Genomic DNA, 23424 nt, shown 5'->3' with positions numbered 1-23424 from the left:
ATTCAGCAGCATTAACACAAGTCTGTTTAACCTCAAGTACCATAATTTAGACTCCAAGTGAATCTTACCTTGCACATTTGCTTGTAACTGCATGAAACTGTACTGAACTAGTCAAAACCAGTCATAACTGCCATCTGGATGTGTGAGAATTCTCTTATTTATGAGCAAACACTGAATGACACAGACCAATTAAACATCAATTACACGCCCTGGTAACTGGTCAATTGGCTCAAATTTGATAAAGCAAGCAGGAGCCCACAGCAAGTTGTAAAGATATTTATTCACACAACAAAGTTTTGTTTACATACACATTGGGGGGGGGGGGAGGAGGTTGTAGTTTTGTTTATATAAACTTGGGGGCGGTGGGGGGGGGGGAGTAGTAGGTTGAAACCACGTTTGTTACAGCAGGGACAAGCAAGATCCAAAGGGAAGGGATTGCCCCGATCCGGAATCAGAAATTACAGAAACCTGACTAAATCTCCAAGACAAATCCAGTCTGGATTTTAAGAGGCTGTTGTCCACAGCTAAAACGGGAAGTGTGTTAATTACTGCCAAGTTTGTTAGCTCATGTTTTATGCTTAGCAAATCTTTCCACTTTGCTACCATTTGACGGTTTTGCTGTTGACTTATTTATCACGTCCAGATTCCTAACACTACACCAATAACTTGCATGTGTGTTAAGCATGATACAGGACACAGAGGAGCTTGTATTTGAATTAGGAATGAAAACTTGTCCCAGATATGCCTTTTTCACGTGACCACCATGTGCAGGTAGAACTACATTACTCGTGATTGCCTGTAAATGACTCAGAGACAGAAGTAGCCAGAACATAAATCACAACATGCTAACAATCAGGGATATCTAAAGCTATCTATCAGGAAGTGACATCTTTTTTGGGGGGATATGATTTTTCTTAAGTTTTAAACCTTTTTTTACAAAAGTTATACAAAACATAAACAAACGCCTTTCACAAAATACCAACCCCAACCCCCCTTCCCCGCCCCGCCCCAAATCCACAGAACTATCCCCCTAAAGTCTAACAGTGACCAATTCTCTAAAGTGCAATATAAATGGTCACCATCTTCAATAGAACCCCTCAATCTACCCCCTCACGGAGTATTGGACTTTCTCGAAGTGCAAAAACTTCATCAAGTGCCCTGACCACATGGCGGTGTCACCAACTTCTAGTCCACCAGGATCCGCCTCCATGCCATCAACGAAGCGAATACCAGGACATCTGCCCCTGCCCACCGTCCGCAGTTCCAGCACATCGGAAACCCCAAACATCGCCACCACTTGGCAGGGTTCCAACCCCACATTCAGGACATAGTGTCAAAAAAGGAACTCCAGCACCCCACCAGCTTGGGACATGACCAGAACATGTGTGCGCCGTGCACGGGCCCCCTCAAGAAGCTCTCACGCCTGTCCTCCATCCTTGCTTTGATGAGGTGTGCTCAAAATACTACCTTCAATTGAATGAGGCTCAGCCTTGCGCAAGACAATGTCACGTTCACCCTCCTCAGCGCCTCACTCTGCACCTCTTCTTCCAGTATCAGCCCCAACTCCTCCACCCATTTCGCCTTCACCTCCTCCACTGAACTCAACTTTTCCCCCGCTATATGATGATACATACTGGGCGTACTCCCCTCCACCGACCCGGAGCAGGAAAGAATCTGCTCCAACAAGGTCGATGGCTGTGCCACCGGGAAAGCTGGAAAGAACTCCACACCTGGAGCTACCTAAACCCATCCGCGTCCACAAGCACTTCTCCGTTAACTCCTCCAAGCTGGCAAACCGTCCCTCCAAAAATAAATCCCCCACTTTCTCCAACCCTCTTTCCCTCCATGCACCAAAGATGGCATCCAACTTTGCCGGCTCGAATAAGCTACTGGCACAAATGGGAGCCAGCCATGTGAGGTTGCCAACTTAAAATGTTGGAGCTGCCTCCAGATATTTAACGTGGCTGCCACCACTAGATTTGTTGAATACTTTGTTAGCGCCACCAGAAGTGACATTGTTGCTAATGCCCCCAGGCTTGTCCCCCTAACTGATTATGGCTCCATCTTGAACCAAAGCGCCCCTAGTACCTTCTCCGCATTAATCGCCCAATAATAATATAACAAATTTGGCAACACCAGGCCCCTGCCTGTCTCTCCCTCTAAAGCATGCCGCTCTGAATCCTAGGGACCTTGACTGCCCAAATAAACTCAGAGAGAAGCTGGTCCACCTCTCAAAAAAAACGACTTGGGCAGAAAAACCGGGAAGCACTGGGATAGAAATAGGAATCTCGGCAAGATTTGTCTTAACTGGACTCAGCCCGCCAGCGACAACGGGAGACTATCCCACCTCTGCCAGTCTGCCTTGACCTTCCACACCAAACTTGTATAATTCAGTTTCCAAAGCCACCCCCAATCAACGCCACCTGTACCCCCAAGTACCGGACCCTAGTCCCTGCCAATCGAAATAGAAATCTCCTCAATCCAGTCCCCCCCCCCAATGCCCCTATCACAAAGTATTCACTCTTTCCTATATTCAGCTTGTAGCCTGGGAAAGCCCAAGTCGCCGCAAAATCCCCATAGTACTCCCAACAGACGCCTCTGGGTCCCTAACGTACAATAACAAATTGTCGGCATATAACGATACCCTGTGTTCCACCCCGTCTCTAACAATCCCATTCCTTTCCTTCGAGGCCCTCAAGACCATGGCCAATGGCTCAATTGCCACTGCAAACAACAAGGGAAACATCAGACACCCCTGCCTTGTACCCCGATGCAGCCTAAAGGCCCCAGAGGTCATATTGTTAGGACAGATGCTAGCAAATGGTGTCTCATAAAGCAGCCGCACCCAGGACACAAACCCCGGACCCAACCTAACTTTTTCCAATCCCGTAAAGTTACCCAATCCACCATGTCAAACGCCTTCTCCGCACCCAGAGATACAATGATCCCCTGCACCAGGAGTAAGCACCACATTAAGAACCCGGAGCACATTTGCCGACATCTTCTGCACTTCACGAACCCCATCTGATCTTCCCCTACTACCTCCCGGGAGGCACGACTCTAGTCTTAAAGCCAACACCTTGGCCAGCAGTTTGGCATCTACGTTCAGCAGGGAGATGAGACGGAACAACCCACACTCTGTGAGGTCTTTGTCCTTCTTCAAGAGTAACGAGATGGATGCCTGCCCCAACATCTCTGGGAGAGCACCCTGCTCAGAGGAGTCCCTGAACAGAGGACGATGTTTAAGAGTCCCAACAACAGAGGACGATGTTTAAGAGGCATCGCAACAAATACATGAATAGGATGGAAATATAGAGATACAGACCTCAGAAGTGCAGGATCTTTGAGTTTAGACAGGTATCATAATCGGCGCAGGCTTGGAGGGCTGAAGAGCCTGATCTTGTGTTGTACTGTTCTTTGATCCATGAACTTTTTATAAAGCTCCACTGGGAACCCATCCGGCCCCGGTGCCTCCCCTGACTGCATCTGTTTCAACGCTCCCTGGATCTCCTCCAAACATAGCGGGCCTCCACATGGTAGCAGAGTGGTTAGCACTGTGGCTTCACAGCACCAGGGACCCAGGTTCGATTCCCGGCTTAGGTCACTGTCTTGTGCAGTCTGCACGTTCTCCCCGTGGCTGCGTGGGTTTCCTCCGGGTGCTCCGGTTTCCCCCCAAAACATGTGCTATTAGGTAATTTGGCATTCTGAATTCTACCTCTGTGTACCCGAACAGGCGCTGGAGTGTGGAGACTAGGGGCTTTCCACAGTAACTTCATTGCAGTGTTAATGTAAGCCTACTTGTGACAATAAAGATCATTATTATTATTATTAACTCCTCTCCCACCTTGGGAAACTCCAGAAACCCCCAAAACTCCCCCATCCCTTGTCCATCTGACCGATATAACTTCTCATAGAAGGCCTTGAACATCCCATTCATCTCCTCTATGCGGAGACCAGCCTACCCTCCTGTCCCTGACCTGAATAATCTCCTGGTCTGCCTCCCGTCGTCTTAGTTGATGAGTCAAGAGCCGACTCACCATCTCTCCATATTCATATACTGCCCCTTTTGACCGCCTCAATTGCTGCACCGCCTTGTCCATCAAGTCGAACTGCATTTGCAGTCTTTCCTGCACCCCAATAGTTCTGGTGTCGGATCACTCGCAGACCTGTGATCCACACTTAAATCTCATTCAAAATTTTTTGACGCTGCTCCCTAGCCTCCGCATGTGCATTAACCGCTATTATCTCTACCCTGATCACCATTTACAATGTCTTCCACAGAATCGATGGCGAGACCTCGTTATCGATGTTTGCAATGTACTCCAGTATGGCCCTCAAAATCCTCAGATTATTGTTAATATTTACAGATGTCTGAAGAACATATGGTGCTGCTGAAGGAGTTGCTACAGCTCCCCATGCGATACAGTGTTGAAGCTAAACTCTAAAATGGCTCAGGTACGGCAAAAGGATGTACAATTTTTGGGGCTTGTACTGAGACCGGGAAAGAGGGCCATAGATGAAGCAAAAAGGAAGAGTAACCGAAAACCAGAGAAGTTTCAACTTAAAAAAAAAAAAAAATTTAGAGTACCCAATTCATGTTTTCCAATTAAGGGGCAATTTAGCGTGGCCAATCCGCCGAGCATTCACATCTTTGGGGTGTGGGGGTGAAACCCACGCAAACAGGGGGAGAATGTGGAAACTCCGCACGGACAGTGACCCAGAGCCCGGATCAAACCTGGGACCTCAGTGCCGTGAGGCAGCAGTGCTATCCACTGTGCCACCGTGCTGCCTGATGTTTCAGCTTTAACATCATTCATTGGAATGCTGGGATATTTCTGTGAGTTTAAAGAGAATTGTGCAGGTATAACTAATACCATTAACATATTAACACAGAAGTCAATTAAATGGAAGTGGAAAGAAGAATGCCGGAGAGTTTTTCCCATACTTAAGCAGAAGCTGGAAACAGCCCGTTATGGGAACAACAAAATATCTGGATAGAGTGCACAGCCACAGAAGTTGATTTAAATGCAGTGTTGTTACAATCAGCCCCAGGGAAACTTGGACTAGTAGTGTATGCTTCTCGGACATTAACTCTAGTAGAAATAGCATACTCTTTTTGCAAGAGACATATTTTAGCTACCTACTCAGTAAACATTTTGCTGTCTTTATGGGAACGGCTTTGATAACTCTTGACAATAGGACATACTCCAATGCGATTATTGGTAGATTGGAGAATTAAAGAAGAAACAGTGTCCAGCCTGCCTTTTAGTCGATGGACCATGTTAATGGGGTCATGTATGATCTAAAAGTGGAACCACTGATCCACCTGACCCACACAGTAAATATGGGGTACATGGGAAAACCACACCATTGTAGGGAGGGTGTGAGGAATAGGAGTATTTAATGCACTAACAGCTTCTAAAATCTGGGAAAGTAAAGATGATATTGCAGGTAAGCAGAAACAATGAAGGGAGATGTGACAATTTAATACACAAAGTGGAGACTCACTCAAAAGCAGAGCTGAGATGGGAAGGAAATGAGAAAGCAGATATGCTTTCAAGAAAGGTTCTACAGGACAGGTGCCTTGGGATCTCGTAGAAGATATGGGATAAATAATGGCAGCAGTTGAACCAATGAGAATGTGTGATTTCATGGAAGTGCAGAATGTCAAGTACTCAGGTAGTTGCTAAGCAAACCAGAAAAGGGGGAAACTGTTGAGAGAATGAGAAATAAATTAGGAATGTTATTTAGGAATGACAAATGGATGATACCTAAAGCCCAAAGGGAAGATTTTCCCTGTACGAAAGGGGCCAGGGGCAGGGCACTCTATTGGAGAGGAAACATGGGAAAGCGTGTTGGCCTCAACAGAGAAAGACGGTGGGTGATTTGTCATAATTGTCTAAGTTGTTGTTTCAGACAATCACTAGAGTTCAGAAAGAGGCTATTCGGCCCATTAAGTCTCACCGACCCTCTGAAAGAGCACCCTACCTAGCCCATGACCCCAAATAACCTTTTGGACACTAATGGACAACTTAGCATGGCCAATTCACCTAACTTGCATATTATTGGACTGTGAGAGGAAACAGGAATACCCGAAGGAAACCCAGGCAGACACGGGAAGAAAGTACACTCCATAGTCACCCACCTGGGTCCCAGGCACTGTGAGGCAGCAGTGCTAATCACTCTGCCACAGTGCTGAGGTCAATGCGAAGTTTTATTCCTGAACACATTTTCTGTAGAGTAGGATAGTTCCTCTTACTTCTACAATTGTCAAATTATCTAGGCTTTTGTCTAAAACCAATTAAATGTGCTCCTTAAATAAAAGCAAAATACTGCGGATGCTGGAAAACTAACAAAAGAGAAAACTGTTGGATTGACTCAGCATGTCTGGCAGCATGTGCTTCCCATCCTCATTTTCCACAAACTCTAAGATGTCCATCCTACTTGCGCATTGTGTTGTGATTGACGCTGCCTCCCTCTCCCCACAGCACTTAATTCAAAATCTTAATTCTGATCTTCAAATACTTCCACAGCATCACTATTATACCCCCAAAATTATTTTAATCTCTTTGCACACGTCAGTGCTCCCAACTCTGGTCTTTATGCCCCGCCGCTCCATTCATTGCCCCACTATCTAGAACTGCTTTGACAGTCATCCAGGCTTGAAACGTTAGCTCCCTTTTCTCCACAGATGCTGTCAGACTTGCTGAGATTGTCCAGTATTTTGTTTCAGATTCCAGCATCGTAAGTAATTTGCTTTTATCGAATGATAATCTGTATTAGTGTCACAAGTAGGCTTCCAGTAACACTGCAATGAGGTTACTGGGAAAATCCTCTGGTTGCCACACTCTGGTACCTGTTCGGGTACACTGAAGGAGAATTCAGAATGTTTAATTCACCTAGCAGCACATCTTTCAGGACTTGTGGGATACCGAAGCACCCGGAGGAAACCCAAACAATCGAACCTGGGGCTGTGAAGTATCAGTGCTAACCGCTGCTACCATTCTAGAATTGACTCCCTTTTTCTAATTTGCCTTCACCATTGAAATCCTTCTTAAAGAGCAAACCAAGCTTTTGGTTCTCTACAGCAATGCTTCGACAGAATTTATTTTTGCCGCCGTAGATATATTTTGTCTAATCCTGTACATTAAAAATTCTCACGGGTAAAATGTAATTCTGCAAGTCGTGAGGTGCCTGTACTAAAGATTAAAGTCCAGCAGGTTTATTTGGAATCACGAGCTTTCCGGGCGTAGTGCCTTCCATCAGGTGAGTCAGCTCACGATTCCAAGTAAACCTGTTGGACTTGAACCTGGTGTTGTAAGACTTTACTGTGCCCACCCCGGTCCAACGGCGGCATCTCCACATGATGTACTAAAGATGGCGGAGATCCATTGGCCTTCACCCACATCCATAACCGAAATAGGAAGCATCATGGTATGTTCAAATATTTTTTTCGAATTTGTGTGTTTCGTTTATACAACAAACCAGCGCTGTTTTCGTCGGTGCATATGCTTGGCAAACAGTGAGTGATTCCGACTGTGTGTCTCTCCCTCACTGTCTGCTCTGCGGGGGATTACAGACCTGCTCGGAGGTCTGCCGCAGGAGATTGACTACCAGCTCGGAGAGGGATAGTGGGCCGGCTCGGAGAGGGATAGTGGGCCGGCTCGGAGGTCTGCCGCGGAGGATTGTGGGCCGGCTCGGAGGTCCGCCGCGGAGGATTGTGGGCCGGCTCGGAAGTCCGCGGTGGGGGATTGTGGGCCGGCTCGGAGGTCCGCCGCGGAGGATTGTGGGCAGGCTCGGAGGTCTGCGGCGGGAGATTGTGGCAGGTTCGGAAGTCTGCCGCGGGGGGTTGTGGGCCGGCTTGGAGCTCTGCCGCGGAGGATTATGGACTGGCTCGGAGGTCTGCAGCGGAGGAGTGCTGACGATTCTTCCGGAGGACTCCGGCTGAGGACGTGGAGAGATGGCACCGAAAGGCAGCAACAAGCAGCAGTCCGAAGAGGACCTGTTGCTACAGGACTTCAGCAGAAATGTCTCGGCCAAATCGTCCGCACTCTTTTATGGAAACGCGTTTATTGTGTCGGCCATTCCTATCTGTAAGTATCGGGGGTGGTATAGTTGCTGCCAGTTGGCACTGACCGGGCATTAGCTTCTCTGTGTCTGGGTGGAGAGGAAGATGGAGCCTCGACCCCTGGGCGATGAACCAGTGTGAATGGAGGGTTGGGGCTGTCTCTGAAAAACAACCGCCAGACACACAAACGGGCTCCTCCTCAACCCTAATTACTGGCTCCATTATTATTAGATGATCCTCTGTCATATATATATTCATAAATGGATATTGTAAGTAGGCAAAGAAGAATTAGTCTTTGAGTCTTTTACATCGCAAAAAAAATTAAGTTCCTTCAGTTAGAAGGTTTACCATCCTGGCATTGTGTAACAGCTGGTGACTTTTTTTGCGTTTGGGGAAAAAGTGGCTGAAGGCTTGTGAGTCTACCTGAAGTAGAGGTGAAGGAAATACCATACCAGAGATGAATGAATGGAGAGTATAGTGGGAACTGCCACGTAGAGCTGGAAGAAGGTTATAACATTAAGAGCAGTGAGGGTTAGGAGGGTTTTGAAGTCAATGTGCCAAGAGATAGGAGGCATGGAATCCAGGTAGTGGAGTTTACTAAATGTTATGAGGAGAGCCTTTACAATAATTTGGAGATGACATATGAACGAGGACAAGGTCAGGATAAAAATGTTGACGTTTCAGAGCATGCAGACTATTTCAAAACTACGTGTTCATCTTTGAATGAGTGATCAGTTAACATTTAGATATATGAATGATTTTAAGCAGACTTCTGGGAAGGGAATGAAATCCAGTGCAAGATTCTGGGAGTTTTAATCATGGCGTTGATATTTTAAAATATAGATGTGTAAAAAGCTATGGCTTATCTATTCCTTACTGTCAGATAGGAATTTATACAGCATGACATATTTGGAGTGGTAATGGAGAACTATAATTGGCACTCTCATGAATCTTGACCCCGTGTGGTGCTTGACCTTATGTTAGCACTATTGCATCACAGCGCCAGGAACCCCGGTTCAATTCCGGCCTTGGGTGACTGGAATTTGCACATTCTCACTGTCTGCGTTGGGTCCCTCTGGGTGCTCCCATTTTCTCGTACAGTCCAAACATGTGCAGATTAGGTGTATTGGCCATGCTAAATTGCCCTTTTGTTCAAAGATGTGCAGGCTAGGCGGGGTTACGGGGATGGGGAAGTGGGCCTAGGTAGAGTGCTCTTTCAGAGGCTCAATGCAGACTCGATGGGCCAAAGGGCTTCCTTCTGCACCGTGGTAATTCTATGTTCACTAAAAATGTTGCCATGGGACAACATAGATCATAAAATTTACAGTGCAGAAGGAGGCCATTTGGCCCATCGAGTCTGCACCAGCCCTTGGAAAGAGCACCCAACTAAGCCCACAACTCCACTCATCGCCGTAACCCAGTAACTCTGCCTCTCCTTTTTTGGACACTAAGGGCAACTTAGCATAACCAATCCATCTAACCTGCACATCTTTGGACTGTGGAAGGAAACTGGAAGAAACCCATGCAGACACGGGGAGAACGTGCAGATTCCGCACAGAGAGTGACCCAAGCTGGGAATCGAACCTGGGGCCCTGGAGCTGTGAAGCAACAGTGCTAACCACTACCACTGTGCTACCGTGCCGCTCTGATCAACATTGTCCAACAGAAATTGCTGCCTAGTCACAAATGTAATTTTGGTGACACCATTTAATAGTGTGCTTATTTTTGTAGAGAATAGCATTTTTACATTTTCAATATTCATTTTTTAGCACTACATCTGATTCTCAAATTTCACTGAGCTCTATTGTAACAAACAAAACTAGAACTAATTATTTTATGTGCTGATAGGCTAGAGATTCAGTCTGTTTCTGCGTAAAGTATTAAAGATTATGATTCTCGGGGCAGCACGGTGGCGCAGTGGTTAGCACTGGGACTGCGCGCTGAGGACCTGGGTTCGAATCCCGGCCCTGGGTAACTGCCCGTGTGGAGTTTGCACATTCTCCCCGTGTCTGCGTGGGTTTCACCCCTACAACCCAAAGATATGCAGGTTAGGAGGATTGGCCACGCTAAATTGCCCCTTAATTGGAAAAGAAAATTATATTGGGTATTCTAAATTTATAAAAATAAAAAATCATGATTCTCAAGCATATGAATTTGGATAAATTTTTGAATTGAAAAAGCTCAAGAAAGTGAGTTCCAATTGTTCAAAGTTGGGAGCTGGCCATAGCTTTTGAGTTTTGTTTCTGGATTCCTTCTCCAGAGTGGGCTATCTACTACTATTTGAATTCAATTAACACCCATGACATGTAAAGTTCTATGTATTTAAAATTTGTTTGATTATCAGTGGTCCCATTAACATTGTTATTGCATAGGTGTTGTGGATAGCATTATTGTAATGTTTTGTTGGAAAAAAGCTTATTTACAAAATCTCTTTTATATACAACTTTGAAATTGCCAGTATACACAAAATATTAATCAGTTTTGCAGCTTGCTGTTTGTCAAGATCCACTTTTACGGAATATCATATTTTGAGTATGAAATTTTCAGACAAAATGATTTTTCCCTTTCCATACATGTTTAATACAAATGTTTTCAAACACTTCTCTAAAGAATTAAATTTTTGTGTGCAAATAAAGTTGTACCATTTTCCTTTCCTCTGCTCCCCCAACTGGGGATGTAGATGAATAAAGTATTTAGTTTGGATTATATCAATTAAAACACTTGCTAACAGAACTTTATTAATATTAAGAAACATCTTATCAGAAATTTTACACTTTATTTTTTTTAAATTATTTAATTAGATATGTGCATCTCTGACTAGGGCAGCATTTTTATTGTCCTAGAGAAGGTGATGGGAGGCTGCCCTTTGGAATTGCTGTAGTCCATGTGGTGTAGGTACACCCATTGTGTTCGAGAGGGGGTTCCAGGAGTTTGCTCCAGCAACTGTGATAGAATGGGACACACTTCCAAGTCAGGATGGTGTGTGGCCTGGAGGGGAATTTGACATGTGCGCTCTTGTCCTAGGTATAGAGGCCGTGGGTTTGGAAGGTGTTGTCAAAGGAGCTATGGTGAGTTGCTGCAGAGCATCTTATAGATCTGGTACACATTGCTGTCACTGTGTATCAGTGGTGGAGGACACAGGTGATGGATGGGGTGACAATGAAATGGGTTGCTTTGTCCTGATTGAGCTTTTTGAGTGCTATTAGAGCAGCACTCATCCAGGCAAGTGAAAGGTATTCCATCACGCTCCTAACTTGTGCTTTGTAGATGGCGGACAGGCTTTGGGGGTCAGGAAGTGAGTTATTTGTCACAGAATTCCCAGAACAAGGACTTTTAACTTAAAACTTAAGCTTTTTTCATGTAACTTTTAATTCTAAATCAAAGTTAATCGAACTAAAATGAATAGTGGACACAGGATTTTGAATATTTTCTCATGTTGGGTGGATCTTTCACGACTGTCTTTGTGAGGATAGACTGATGCAATAAATAGGCATTTTAAATGGTTTTGTAAGTGGAGTTGAAATTCTGAATCTAATGCATATTCTTCACTGCTGCAAGTCAGTACCTGGCAATGACGTATGTTGACAATTGCAAGAGTTAATGGTCTCTAAATGTTGTCTTTCAGGGCTTTACTGGAGAATCTGGCATATGGACCTTGTCCAGTCTGCAGTTCTATATTGTGTTATGACCCTTGTCAGCACCTATCTTGTGGCATTCGCTTACAAAAATGTTAAGTTTGTCCTGAAACACAAGTAAGTAATTGCCAGAGAAATATGGTTTGTACAATTTAATGTTCAATGTGTTAGCACATCATGTTGTTAACAGAGATTCATTTGTCTAGGGTTGCGCAGAAGAGAGAAGATGCAGTTTCCAAGGAGGTCACTCGGAAACTGTCAGAGGCTGACAACAGGAAGATGTCTCGCAAAGAAAAGGATGAAAGGTCTGCCTTTTAAGTTTTGAAAGTTGTTTGGTATATAAAAGTTTAGGCCATCAAATTATGCAAAAGCCAATTTCTTATATGTAAAATTGTAATAAATGTAAAGTTAGGATATTTTAAGCAATGGCCATTGGCTTTAAGAGAGCAGCCAGGTAGTCATTTGTTCCACGTGTTTGTGGCCATCTGTTATTTTTAAGTGGATACCAAAACCAAAATGGTTCTGTTATTCATAGAATCCCTATGGTGCAGAAAGAGGCCATTCGGCCCATAGAGTCTGCACCAACCCTCTGAAAGAGCACTCCACCTAGGCCCACTCTCCCACCCTATCCTTACAACCCTCTAACCCCACCTGTCCTTGAGACACAAAGGGATAATTTTAGCATGGCTGATCCAACTAACCTGCACATCTTTGGACTGTAGGAAGAAACCCACATAGACATGGGGAGAACATGCAAACACCACACCGACAGTGTCCACTATTCATTTTAGTTCAATTAACTTTGATTTAGAATTAAAAGTTACATGAAAAAATCTTAAGTTTTAAGTTACAAGTCCTTGTCCAAGGTCAGAATTGAATCCGGGTCACTGGTGCTGTGCAGCAGCAGTGCTAACCACTGTATCATCCTTTTGTTCTAAAACTTGTACTCTGAATTTTTAAGTTGGATGTGTGACAATCTGTCTTGCCCTGAAGGTGCACCATCATTTAAGTCAAAATTATACTTCCAATCCCACCAACTGATTCGAAACAAGGTTCTTGTTAATTTCAGTCCCATTGTGGTGCAGTGCTCTGTGCTCTGTGCTTTAGTACATGGCAACCAATCTGAAATGTTCAAAGGATTTATGGGCTGTAACCTTTATTCTATTGCCTGATTACCTGATATCAATTCTTCGTAACTCCTACAGTCATGAAGTAAAGACCCCAATTCAGAAATGATTTCTCCGAGAATTAATTTTGTTACTTTATAGCGTGGCTGGAAGCCCTTCTATCATTTGGCCTTGAAAACCATTCAAGCTCAGAGTAGGAATGTCAAATAAATGTAGCAATATCTGTTTGGTTTAGAACTGCCAAACAATTGACACTGGTGCAGTTGTCGGTCCATACCAGATGGAACTACATTCAGGAAAGCCGGGTCCACATGTGGCCTAACAGGTGGGCCTTAAAAGACTGCTGCAGGCTGCCACCAAAATGGTTGAGTTTGTTTTATAAAAATACATACATGACTGAAGCCAAGAGAAGGGGGTACACTCCCTAATTTCAGCCACTCCTCCCTCTTGGCTGACAATCTCTCCTGTTTTCCTTTAAGAACTTATGGAAGTGGTGCTATTTTCAAGGCACCCGCCTGGTACTGTGTGGTTGTTGGCTGCAGCTCACTGGTCCATTGATAGAGGCTTGAAGCTCAATATTAGATGCATCTCGGGCTTGTCCTTTCAGAAACTGAGATCATTGCCAATGGCTGGCACATCAATTTTTGGGTGCAAACAAACCTTGACTCATTTGAGTAGTATTTACACAGTGTTTTTTCCAGCTATGTATTTATGGTTCTAGCAGTAGTTAATTTAATGATTGTTTTTCTCCCCAATAGAATTCTATGGAAAAAGAATGAAGTGGCTGACTATGAAGCTACAACCTTCTCAATCTTTTACAACAACACCCTGTTTCTCGTTATGGTGATCATTGCTTCGTTCTTTATACTGAAGAATTTCAATCCAACAGTGTATCCTTTTTAATAACTATATAGCAACAGCAGCATGCAATTATTTGCATTTGGGAAGAAATCTGTTCTCTGCTCATAAATTGGTGTAGACTTCCACTTCTAACAGTTGTGACATTTTCCGTACTATTTAGAGCTGAACTATAGTAGAATGCGATAATAGGAAGAGAAAAATATTGTTTTTAAGTTTAAAAAAAAAAAAAAAAAAAAAAAAAATTAATTCATCGTTGGCTGGGTCAGAATTTACTGCCCACCGCTAATTGCTCTTGAGGCGGTGGTTGTGAGCTGCTGCCTTCACGTGCTGCAGTCCAGTGAAGGAATGGTGATATTTCCAAGACGGGGTGTTGTGTGATGTGGAGGGGAACTTCCAGGTAGTGGCGTTTCCCATGCATAGACTGCTCTTTTCGTTTTAGATGATGGCAGTCATGGGTTTAGCAGGTGCTAAGGAGCCTTGGCTCCTGTAGTGCGTTTTGTAGAAGGTGCCACTGTTCTTTGGTGGTGGAAGGAGTGAATATTTGTGGAAGGGGTAGCACTCAAGCGGCTGCTTTGTTCTGGATGGTGTTGGAGCTGCACTCGTTCAGGCAATTACAGTATTCCATCACATGCAGTAGCACAGTGGTTAGCACTGTTGCTTCACAGCACCAGGGTCCTGGGTTCAATTCCCGGCTTGGGTCACTGACTGTGGAGTGTGCATGTTCTCCCCGTGTCTGCGTGGGTTTCTTCCGGACGCTCCGGTTTCCTCTCAAGTCTCTAAAGACGTGCTTGTTAGGTGAATTGGACATTCTGAATTCTCCCTCAGTGTACCTGAACAGGTGCCGGAATGTGGCGACCAGGGAATTTTCACAGTAACTTAATTGCACTATTAATGTAAGCCTACTTGTGACATAAAGATTAGTATTATTGTGCCTTGTAGATGGTGGACAGACTGGGGAGTCAGGATGTGAGTTACTCACCACAGGATTCCTTATATTTTGACCTCTTGCAGCCACAGTATTCATATAGTTAGTCCAGTGCAGTTTCTGGTCAGTAGTTAGCCCCAGGGTGTTGATAGTGGGGGATTCAACTATAATGATTCCATTGAATGTCAAGGGGCGATGGTTAGATTCTCTTTTGTGATGGTTATTGCCTGGCACTGGTGTGGCATGAATGTTACTGGGCACTTGTCAGCCCAAGCCTGGATATTGCCAGGGATTGCTGCATTTGGACATGGAATGCTTCAGTATCTGGGGGAGTCGTGAATGATGCTGAACATTGTGCAACTTCTACAATATCATGAGCAAACATTCTCACTGTTGACCTTATGCTGGAGGGAAGATATGACACTACCCTAAAATGATTGACCTCCAACAACAATAATTTTCCTTTGTGCTATGTACAACTCCAATCACCATGGAGTTTTCCCGATTCCCATTGATTTGCAGATTAGAGGCCTGCTACATCCAGGAATGCTGGTGTCTACAACGTTATGCCCATTATAAAAAGCAGTCCTATCCAAAGATTTCATTATGCACAATAAACATTATTTTCCATAGGTGTACTTGAAACCTGAAGATCCAATTGTAATTGTTCCATTGAAGCTAGAGAATAATGTAATTGTCAAACAGGCATCGTCAGTTATTTTGCTCTGAATAGCACTATGTTTACAAATGCAAATTAGAATGCAGTATATCTTCTGGAAAATGGTTGGTAAAACAACTGAGGTGTCCCAAATTCCAGTTATTGCTTGTGATGATGCAACTTTTGCCTGAAGATATTCAGTCCTTCTAGCCAGATGAAATTAGTCATCATAAGTTTCTGTATAAAACCTATATTCCTTAATTGTACTCTCAGAAACTACATCCTGTCCATCTGTGTTTCATCTGGATTGATTGCTCTTCTATCTACCGGCTCAAAGTAATTGCCTCTGGCTTTTGTGGCTGGTATCAATAACGGGATGTGATCATTTAGATTTTCAAATCTATACGGTTGAGATCTGAAAGCACAGAATTGGCCACTTACCTGAGACAACTACAGTTCTGTGAACTGCATTTTTCTTACAATATACTTGCATTCCATGTTTTCAGTTATGGATGTACTGTAATAAAATGAATGCATTTTGCAACCAGAGCTTTTTATTTGCAAGTCTATTACTAGCAGTTTGCAATTTTGCTTAACTTAAATACACATACGCGTGCATTTTATTGTCAATATTTCTGTAGATATTGTAGAAGTTGAGTCACCTTTTGGTGTCAATCCCAGGCATAGAGTTGGGACCGAGCTGATGGGGGTTTTTGTACATATACATGCAAGTACAATATATACAATGCAGTTTCATACTAATTATACAATTGATATACAGATAATTGCTAAGATTCTGACTACATCCCCACTGCACACAGTTCACCATGGTTAGAATGCAAATAAAGAATTCAATAGGAATTGTGGTCTAAAAGAACATCATAACTCACTGCATCTCCAAGCATTGTGTTATAATAATTTTAGGACATGCATTATTGATCACAAAAGGAATATATATGCATGAAAAGACTAATGTACAGAAAGAAGCTGAATAAATATGGTTCGGAATCAGATAAAAAGGATTGTTAATACTAGGTTTCTAATTGTGGGAGGGGAAGTAGAAACCAAGTCTGAACAGATGTGGAAGAAGGATGGGAATAACAGAAGTATGTGGCAATTCAACTACTGATAAGGAGGTATCAATAGTAGATAGAAATGGACTATTTCCAGTGATTGAGCAAGCAACACACCAATAAGAACCCAGAGTTTTTAACTAAATATGTCCCAAGGTGCTTCGCAAAGGTGTTAAAGTAAAACTGAATCCCAAGTCACAAGGTGATATGGCAGGTGGCCACAAGCTTGGTCAAAGAGGTAGGTTTTAAGTGTCTGAAAGAATCACATTTGTTACAACACAGCAGGAGGCCATTTGGCTCATTGTTCTTCACTGGCTCTTCAATTAAGCAATCCACCTAGTACCATTCCCCTGCCTTCTCCCCATAACCCTGCACGTTTTTCTTTTATAGATGACAGTCTTTTAGTGTCATTTTGTGCTTAAACCTGCCTCCAGTGCAATCGACACCAACCACTCGGTGTGTGAATAAGTGTTTCCTCATGTTGTATTTTCTTCTTTAACTTTAAATCTTTGTCCTCTTGTTCTCGATCCTTTCACAAAAGGGAAGTTTCTCCCTATTTACTCTGCAGAGCCCACATGATTTTGAATGCATATATCAAATCTTCTTTCAGCCTTCTCTTTTCCAAGGAAAACAGTCCTCAGCCTTCTCTTTTCCAAGGAAAACAGTCCTAACTTCTCCAAATCGGATGTCTTATCCCCTGAATCTTTTCTGCACTCACCAATGCCTTCACATCTTTCCTAACAAAAAGTGTGGTGCCCAGAACTGGATGCAATACTGTAGCTGAGGCTGAAGTAGTGCATAGTTCAACATAAACCCCTAACCTTGTACTCTATTCCCTTACTCATAAAGGTATACTGTATACCTCATTGCCATCTCTCTCAACCTGACCAGCCACCTTCAATTACATATTATCATAGAATTTACAGTGCAGAAGGTAACAGGGTAGTTATTATGGGAGACTTTAACTTTCCAAATATTGACTGGAAAAGATATAGTTCGAGTACAATAGATGGGTCGTTTTTTGTACAGTGTGTGCAGGAGGGTTTCCTGAAACAATATGTTGACAGGCCAACAAGAGGCGAGGCCACGTTGGATTTGGTTTTGGGTAATGAACCAGGCCAGGTGTTGGATTTGGAGGTAGGAGAGCACTTTGGGGACAGTGACCACAATTCGGTGACGTTTACGTTAATGATGGAAAGGGATAAGTATACACCGCAGGGCAAGAGTTATAGCTGGGGGAAGGGCAATTATGATGCCATTAGACGTGACTTGGGGATAAGGTGGAGAAGTAGGCTGCAAGTGTTGGGCACACAGGATAAGTGGGGTTTGTTCAAGGATCAGCTACTGCGTGTTCTTGATAAGTATGTACCGGTCAGACAGGGAGGAAGGCGTCGAGCGAGGGAACCGTGGTTTACCAAGGAAGTGGAATCTCTTGTTAAGATGAAGAAGGAGGCCTATGTGAAGATGAGGTGTGAAGTTTCAGCTGGGGCGATGGATAGTTACAAGGTAGCGAGGAAGGATCTAAAGAGAGCTAAGACGAGCAAGGAGGGGACATGAGAAGTATTTGGCAGGAAGGAGCAAGGAAAACCCAAAAGCTTTCTATAGGTATGTCAGGAATAAGCGAATGACTAGGGAAAGAGTAGGACCAGTCAAGGACAGGGATGGGAAATTGTGTGTGGAGTCTGAAGAGATAGGCGAGATACTAAATGAATATTTTTCGTCAGTATTCACTCAGGAAAAAGATAATGTTGTGGAGGAGAATGCTGAGCCCCAGGCTAATAGAATAGATGGCATTGAGGTACGTAGGGAAGAGGTGTTGGCAATTCTGGACAGGCTGAAAATAGATAAGCCCCCGGGACCTGATGGAATTTATCCTAGGATTCTCTGGGAGGCCAGGGAAGAGATTGCTGGACCTTTGGCTTTGATTTTTATGTCATCATTGGCTACAGGAATAGTGCCAGAGGACTGGAGGACAGCAAATGTGGTCCCTTTGTTCAAAAAGGGGAGCAGAGACAACCCCGGCAACTATAGACCGGTGAGCCTCACGTCTGTAGTGGGTAAAGTCTTGGAGGGGATTATAAGAGACAAGATTTATAATCATCTAGATAGGAATAATATGATCAGGGATAGTCAGCATGGCTTTGTGAAGGGTAGGTCATGCCTCACAAACCTTATTGAGTTCTTTGAGAAGGTCACTGAACAGGTAGACGAGGGTAGAGCAGTTGATGTGGTGTATATGGATTTCAGCAAAGCGTTTGATAAGGTTCCCCACGGTAGGCTATTGCAAAAAATACGGAGGCTGGGGATTGAGGGTGATTTAGAGATGTGGATCAGAAATTGGCTAGCTGAAAGAAGACAGAGGGTGGTGGTTGATGGGAAATGTTTAGAATGGAGTACAGTCACAAGTGGAGTACCACAAGGATCTGTTCTGGGGCCGTTGCTGTTTGTCATTTTTATCAATGACCTAGAGGAAGGCGCAGAACGGTGGGTGAGTAAATTTGCAGACGATACTAAAGTCGGTGGTGTGGTCGATAGTGTGGAAGGATGTAGCAGGTTACAGAGGGATATAGATAAGCTGCAGAGCTGGGCTGAGAGGTGGCAAATGGAGTTTAATGTAGAGAAGTGTGAGGTGATTCACTTTGGAAGGAATAACAGGAAGGCGGAATATTTGGCTAATGGTAAAGTTCTTGAAAGTGTGGATGAGCAGAGGGATCTAGGTGTCCATGTACATAGATCCCTGAAAGTTGCCACCCAGGTTGATAGGGTTGTGAAGAAGGCCTATGGAGTGTTGGCCTTTATTGGTAGAGGGATTGAGTTCCGGAGTCGGGAGGTCATGTTGCAGCTGTACAGAACTCTGGTACGACCGCATTTGGAGTGTTGCGTACCGTTCTGGTCACCGCATTATAGGAAGGACGTGGAGGCTTTGGAGCGGGTGCAGAGGAGATTTACCAGGATGTTGCCTGGTATGGAGGGAAAATCTTATGAGGAAAGGCTGATGGACTTGAGGTTGTTTTCGTTGGAGAGAAGAAGGTTAAGAGGAGACTTAATAGAGGCATACAAAATGATCAGGGGGTTGGATAGGGTGGACAGTGAGAGCCTTCTCCCGCGGATGGATATGGCTGGCACGAGGGGACATAACTTTAAACTGAGGGGTAATAGATATAGGACAGAGGTCAGAGGTAGGTTCTTTACGCAAAGAGTAGTGAGGCCGTGGAATGCCCTACCTGCTACAGTAGTGAACTCGCCAACATTGAGGGCATTTAAAAGTTTATTAGATAAACATATGGATGATAATGGCATAGTGTAGGTTAGATGGCTTTTGTTTCGGTGCAACATCGTGGGCCGAAGGGCCTGTACTGCGCTGTATTCTATGTTCTATGTAGAAGGAGGCCTTTCGGCCCATTGAGTCTGCACCGGCTCTTGGAAAGAGCACCCTACCCAAGGTCAACACCTCCACCCTATCCCCATAACCCAGTAACCCCACCCAACACTAAGGGCAATTTTGGACACTAAGGGCAATTTATCATGGCCAATCCACCTAACCTGCACATCTTTGGACTGTGGGAGGAAACCGGAGCACCCGGAGGAAACCCACACACACATGGGGAGGATGTGCAGACTCCGCACAGACAGTGACCCAAGCCGGAATCTAACCTGGGACCCTGGAGCTGTGAAGCAATTGTGCTATCCACAATGCTACCGTGCTGCCCACAATATGCCCCCAGGTCCCTTTGCGCCTGCACCCCCTTCAGAGTTGTATCCTGTATTTTGTATTGTTTTAATCTTCCTACTAAAATGAATCACTTCATGATGTCTTCACATTGAACTTCATCTTCCACTTGTCTACTCATATAACCGTTGAAATTCTATGCTATCCTCTCAGTTTACGTGCTTCCAAGTCTTATAATTCTGCAAATTTTGAAACTGCACCCTGTACTCCAAGGTCTTGGTCATTAATATATATTAGAAAGACCAAGAGTCCCAACACTGAACCCGGGGGAATTCCGCTACAAACCTTCTGCCAGCCTGAAAAACTTCCATTATCCACTAATGTTTTCCGTCACTCAGCCAATACAGAGTGAGAGGTTTCGGGAGGGACGTCACAAAGCATTTCTTCCTGAGATGTTGCACATTTAAAAACACAGGCAATTACGACAGGAGTATTTTAAAAACCTATTAAATAAGAACTTAAGAATATGTAATTTAACTTAATATTACCTGACAAGCCAATTAAATTGCTGCATCATAATGTCTGCTGATTAATCCTGGCTTCTCATACATGCAGCAACAAGGTAACTTGTCAAGATAATGAAACATGATGGTGCAGAATTAACAAATTAACGCACAATTTTATGCCTGCACCTAATCAATTTTATTTATATTTTAATCAAATCAAATACAGCTTTAAGAGATTTTTACCATAAAGCAAAGGGTATTGATTTGAACTTTAAATCTCGTAATTAGACAGAGTGCATTGTACACACATGTCATACCTGATCATCTTCCTAAACTTAGTGCACCTTTCTGTTTTACTTCTTATGGTTTCCTTTTTACTTTGACCCTCTCAATGAGCTGGCATTCATTAAAAAATGTAATGGTCTCTGCAAACACAACTGTATAACATAGATTCTACTAAATGATTTCTCAAGTAATTTAAAACCAACTCAACTTATTTTGATATGTATGAACATAGGAACAGCAGCATACCGCTCATCTCTGAGCCTATTCCACCATCCAATCAAATCATGATTGCTCCATACCTCGCCCTTGATTCACATCACTGAATACCTTTATCTAATAAAATACGTCTACCTTAGTTGTGGAAATTTCAATTTATCGAGCAGCCACACCCTTTTGGGGGAGAGAATTCCACATTTCCACTGTCCTCTGTGTAATGGCCTAGATCTAATTTTAACATGTACCACGTGTCCTGGATTCTGCCACCAGAGGAAATAGCTTCTCCGTATCTACATACTGATTCCTTTTATCATTTTAACACCTCGTTAACAATTATCACACTCAAACTTCATAGTTAAAGGGAATACAACCCATTAATGGAATCGGAGCTCATAATTTAACCCTTTAAGGCTCATTAGCATTTTGATGAATATGCTATGTAACCCTCTCAAATTCAAATATTCCTTGAGGTGCAGTGCCTAAAACTAAACGCAGTAGACCAGTCCCAGTATGACAACTGAAACATTGCTTCCTCCACTTCGTATTTCAACCCTTGTGCTTGTCTGTTTTCTTATAGAATACCTATACTCTGCTCTACCAGAGCTTCTAGTCTCTCGCCAGTAAGAAAGTATTCAGATTTCTCTTTCTTGGATCAAAAGTGGATTACCTATCACTTCCCACAATGCACTGGTCCAGTCATTATTTTGCCACTCAATCTGTCCGTTAAACTTTGACACAGCTTATTGTACATCCTAAATTAGTGTCACCTGCAGACTTGCCTATGCTGCTCCCTATTATCCAAGTTTGACGTATAGTGAATCGATGGTACAGATCCCAAGGGACCCCTATTTGTCAGATTCATCAGAGTACAGTCCCTTTATCCCTACATTCCCTCCCATTTCCCAACTAATGAAACCATTAAAAATTGAAATTTATGGAGCAGAGGCATTTATAGACCATTCTTACAGCAACTGTTGCTTCCTTAAAAGGCACCCAGCAGTGTGTCAATGAAAGCCATGTGGCTTAACGTGTTTGTAACACATTTACAGTACAGTTTAAGCTTTTACCATTGCACACTCACTTGTCAGTGACTTAATATAAATATACTTATTTAGCCTGGAACAGGTTAAAACAAGCATCTGTTTACAGGATATTTTACAACCTGAAATAAAATATCCAAAATGCATCTTTGGGTTTCAATTTACTGATGTAAACACATTTAGATTCCTGTTCTTAAAAAAAAATCAGCAAGTTCCAGAATAAAGCAAGCCATTACACGTACATGCCTGTGATCTGTAAGTCATTAGATAAAGTTCTATTGGGAAGGGGAATTTGCTTCAGCTTGGTTCTGGAATTGAGATTCCAAAGGTACACAAGCCACAAACTTGTTTGTTCTTAATTTTACATTTTAAGCAAAGAGATCAATGTACAGCTTGGTTTGGATGAGTAGAAAACTCCAGGAACCACTTTAACATGGGAGATTGTAAATGTGCTTCTGTATAAGGGTGCATCTCTCATTGCATGGGCATGCACCTGTGGGAATTCAGCAGGAAACAGCTTTAGATTCACAGCCAGACAGTGGTCCAGCAAGTAAAAAGTACCACTTTCATCATGCAGTCCCAGTCATTATCATGCATCTTTAAATTAGGATCTGTAGTCCTTCTTGCTTAATGGTTTGTTGCCAAGTATGTTGTCAATCTCATTCACAGTCTGTGTTGTCAACTTTGTGAGCACCTGAAAAAAATTACAAACATTTCAGTGAGTGAGGAAAGAGATCCTGAAAAGTATTTTGTCCAATACAGATTAGACAAGAAAGGGTTTCAATTTCCACCTATACAGCACTTGTTATGACCTCCGGACATTTATATATGCATTGCATCCAATGAAGTACGTTTTGAAGCATCATCACTTCTAACGTAGGAGATAGAGAAGGAAATTTGCACACAGTATGATTCCAGGACTATCAATGCAATAATGAACAGAAATACTTATAATAACATTTAGGGTTAAATATTAGCCTGGGCTTTGGGGAAAACTTCCTGCAATGTAATTTTGAAGAAGCTCTTTTATATCCTGATCAGAAAACCCCAGGTCATGTTTCAACATAAGATGACATAACTGTGCAGCACTCTCAATACTGCACTGGAGTGCCAGCCTCAATTTTGCATTTAAGCCTCTGGAGTACCGCTTTGAACTCGCAACCTGTTGACATGGAGGCAAGGGTGCCATGGCTAACACTAGGTTAAAAGAAATGTCAGGTCCTGAAACAAGGCATGTTGTCATAGATACAAAATGAAGTTGGTCTAGTTTTGGGCTTGATCAAGACAAAAAAAATGGTTCATAAGTAATAATCTTTTATTGTCACAAGTAGGCTTACATTAACACTGCAATGAAGATACC

The 23424-nt window shown here is 43.3% G+C and overlaps 2 protein-coding genes across 2 annotated transcripts in view; one reads left to right on the top strand and one right to left on the bottom strand.

Annotated features, from left to right (window-relative positions):
* The first annotated feature begins 7882 nt into the window (after window positions 1–7882).
* Window positions 7883–15823, top strand: ssr3 (signal sequence receptor, gamma). The gene is made up of 5 exons (XM_072474411.1): window positions 7883–8093; window positions 11694–11820; window positions 11910–12008; window positions 13589–13720; window positions 15548–15823. The coding sequence occupies exons 1-5, from the start codon at window positions 7961–7963 to the stop codon at window positions 15612–15614; spliced, it is 558 nt and encodes a 185-aa protein (XP_072330512.1). The 5' UTR covers window positions 7883–7960; the 3' UTR covers window positions 15615–15823.
* kcnab1a (potassium voltage-gated channel subfamily A regulatory beta subunit 1a) overlaps window positions 15811–23424 on the bottom strand; it is a 416725-nt gene continuing 409111 nt past the window's right edge. The window contains exon 14 of the mRNA XM_072474409.1: window positions 15811–22758. Within this exon, the coding sequence (XP_072330510.1) occupies window positions 22669–22758 (90 nt within the window). The 3' untranslated portion in view covers window positions 15811–22668. The remainder of the gene's footprint in view (window positions 22759–23424) is intronic.

The sequence above is a fragment of the Scyliorhinus torazame genome, chromosome 14 (assembly GCF_047496885.1).
Source record: "Scyliorhinus torazame isolate Kashiwa2021f chromosome 14, sScyTor2.1, whole genome shotgun sequence".
NCBI classification, from domain to species: domain Eukaryota; kingdom Metazoa; phylum Chordata; class Chondrichthyes; order Carcharhiniformes; family Scyliorhinidae; genus Scyliorhinus; species Scyliorhinus torazame.
This window is presented reverse-complemented; position numbering and strand designations above follow the sequence as displayed.

Bases quoted from the DNA above. Each gene is read 5' to 3' on its own strand.
- ssr3 (XM_072474411.1), top strand. From the start codon at position 7,961: ATGGCACCGAAAGGCAGCAACAAGCAGCAGTCCGAAGAGGACCTGTTG. The intron at 11,821-11,909 runs GTAAGTAATTGC...TCATTTGTCTAG, and splicing joins AAGTTTGTCCTGAAACACAA to GGTTGCGCAGAAGAGAGAAG. The intron at 13,721-15,547 runs GTATCCTTTTTA...TTGTACTCTCAG, and splicing joins AAGAATTTCAATCCAACAGT to AAACTACATCCTGTCCATCT.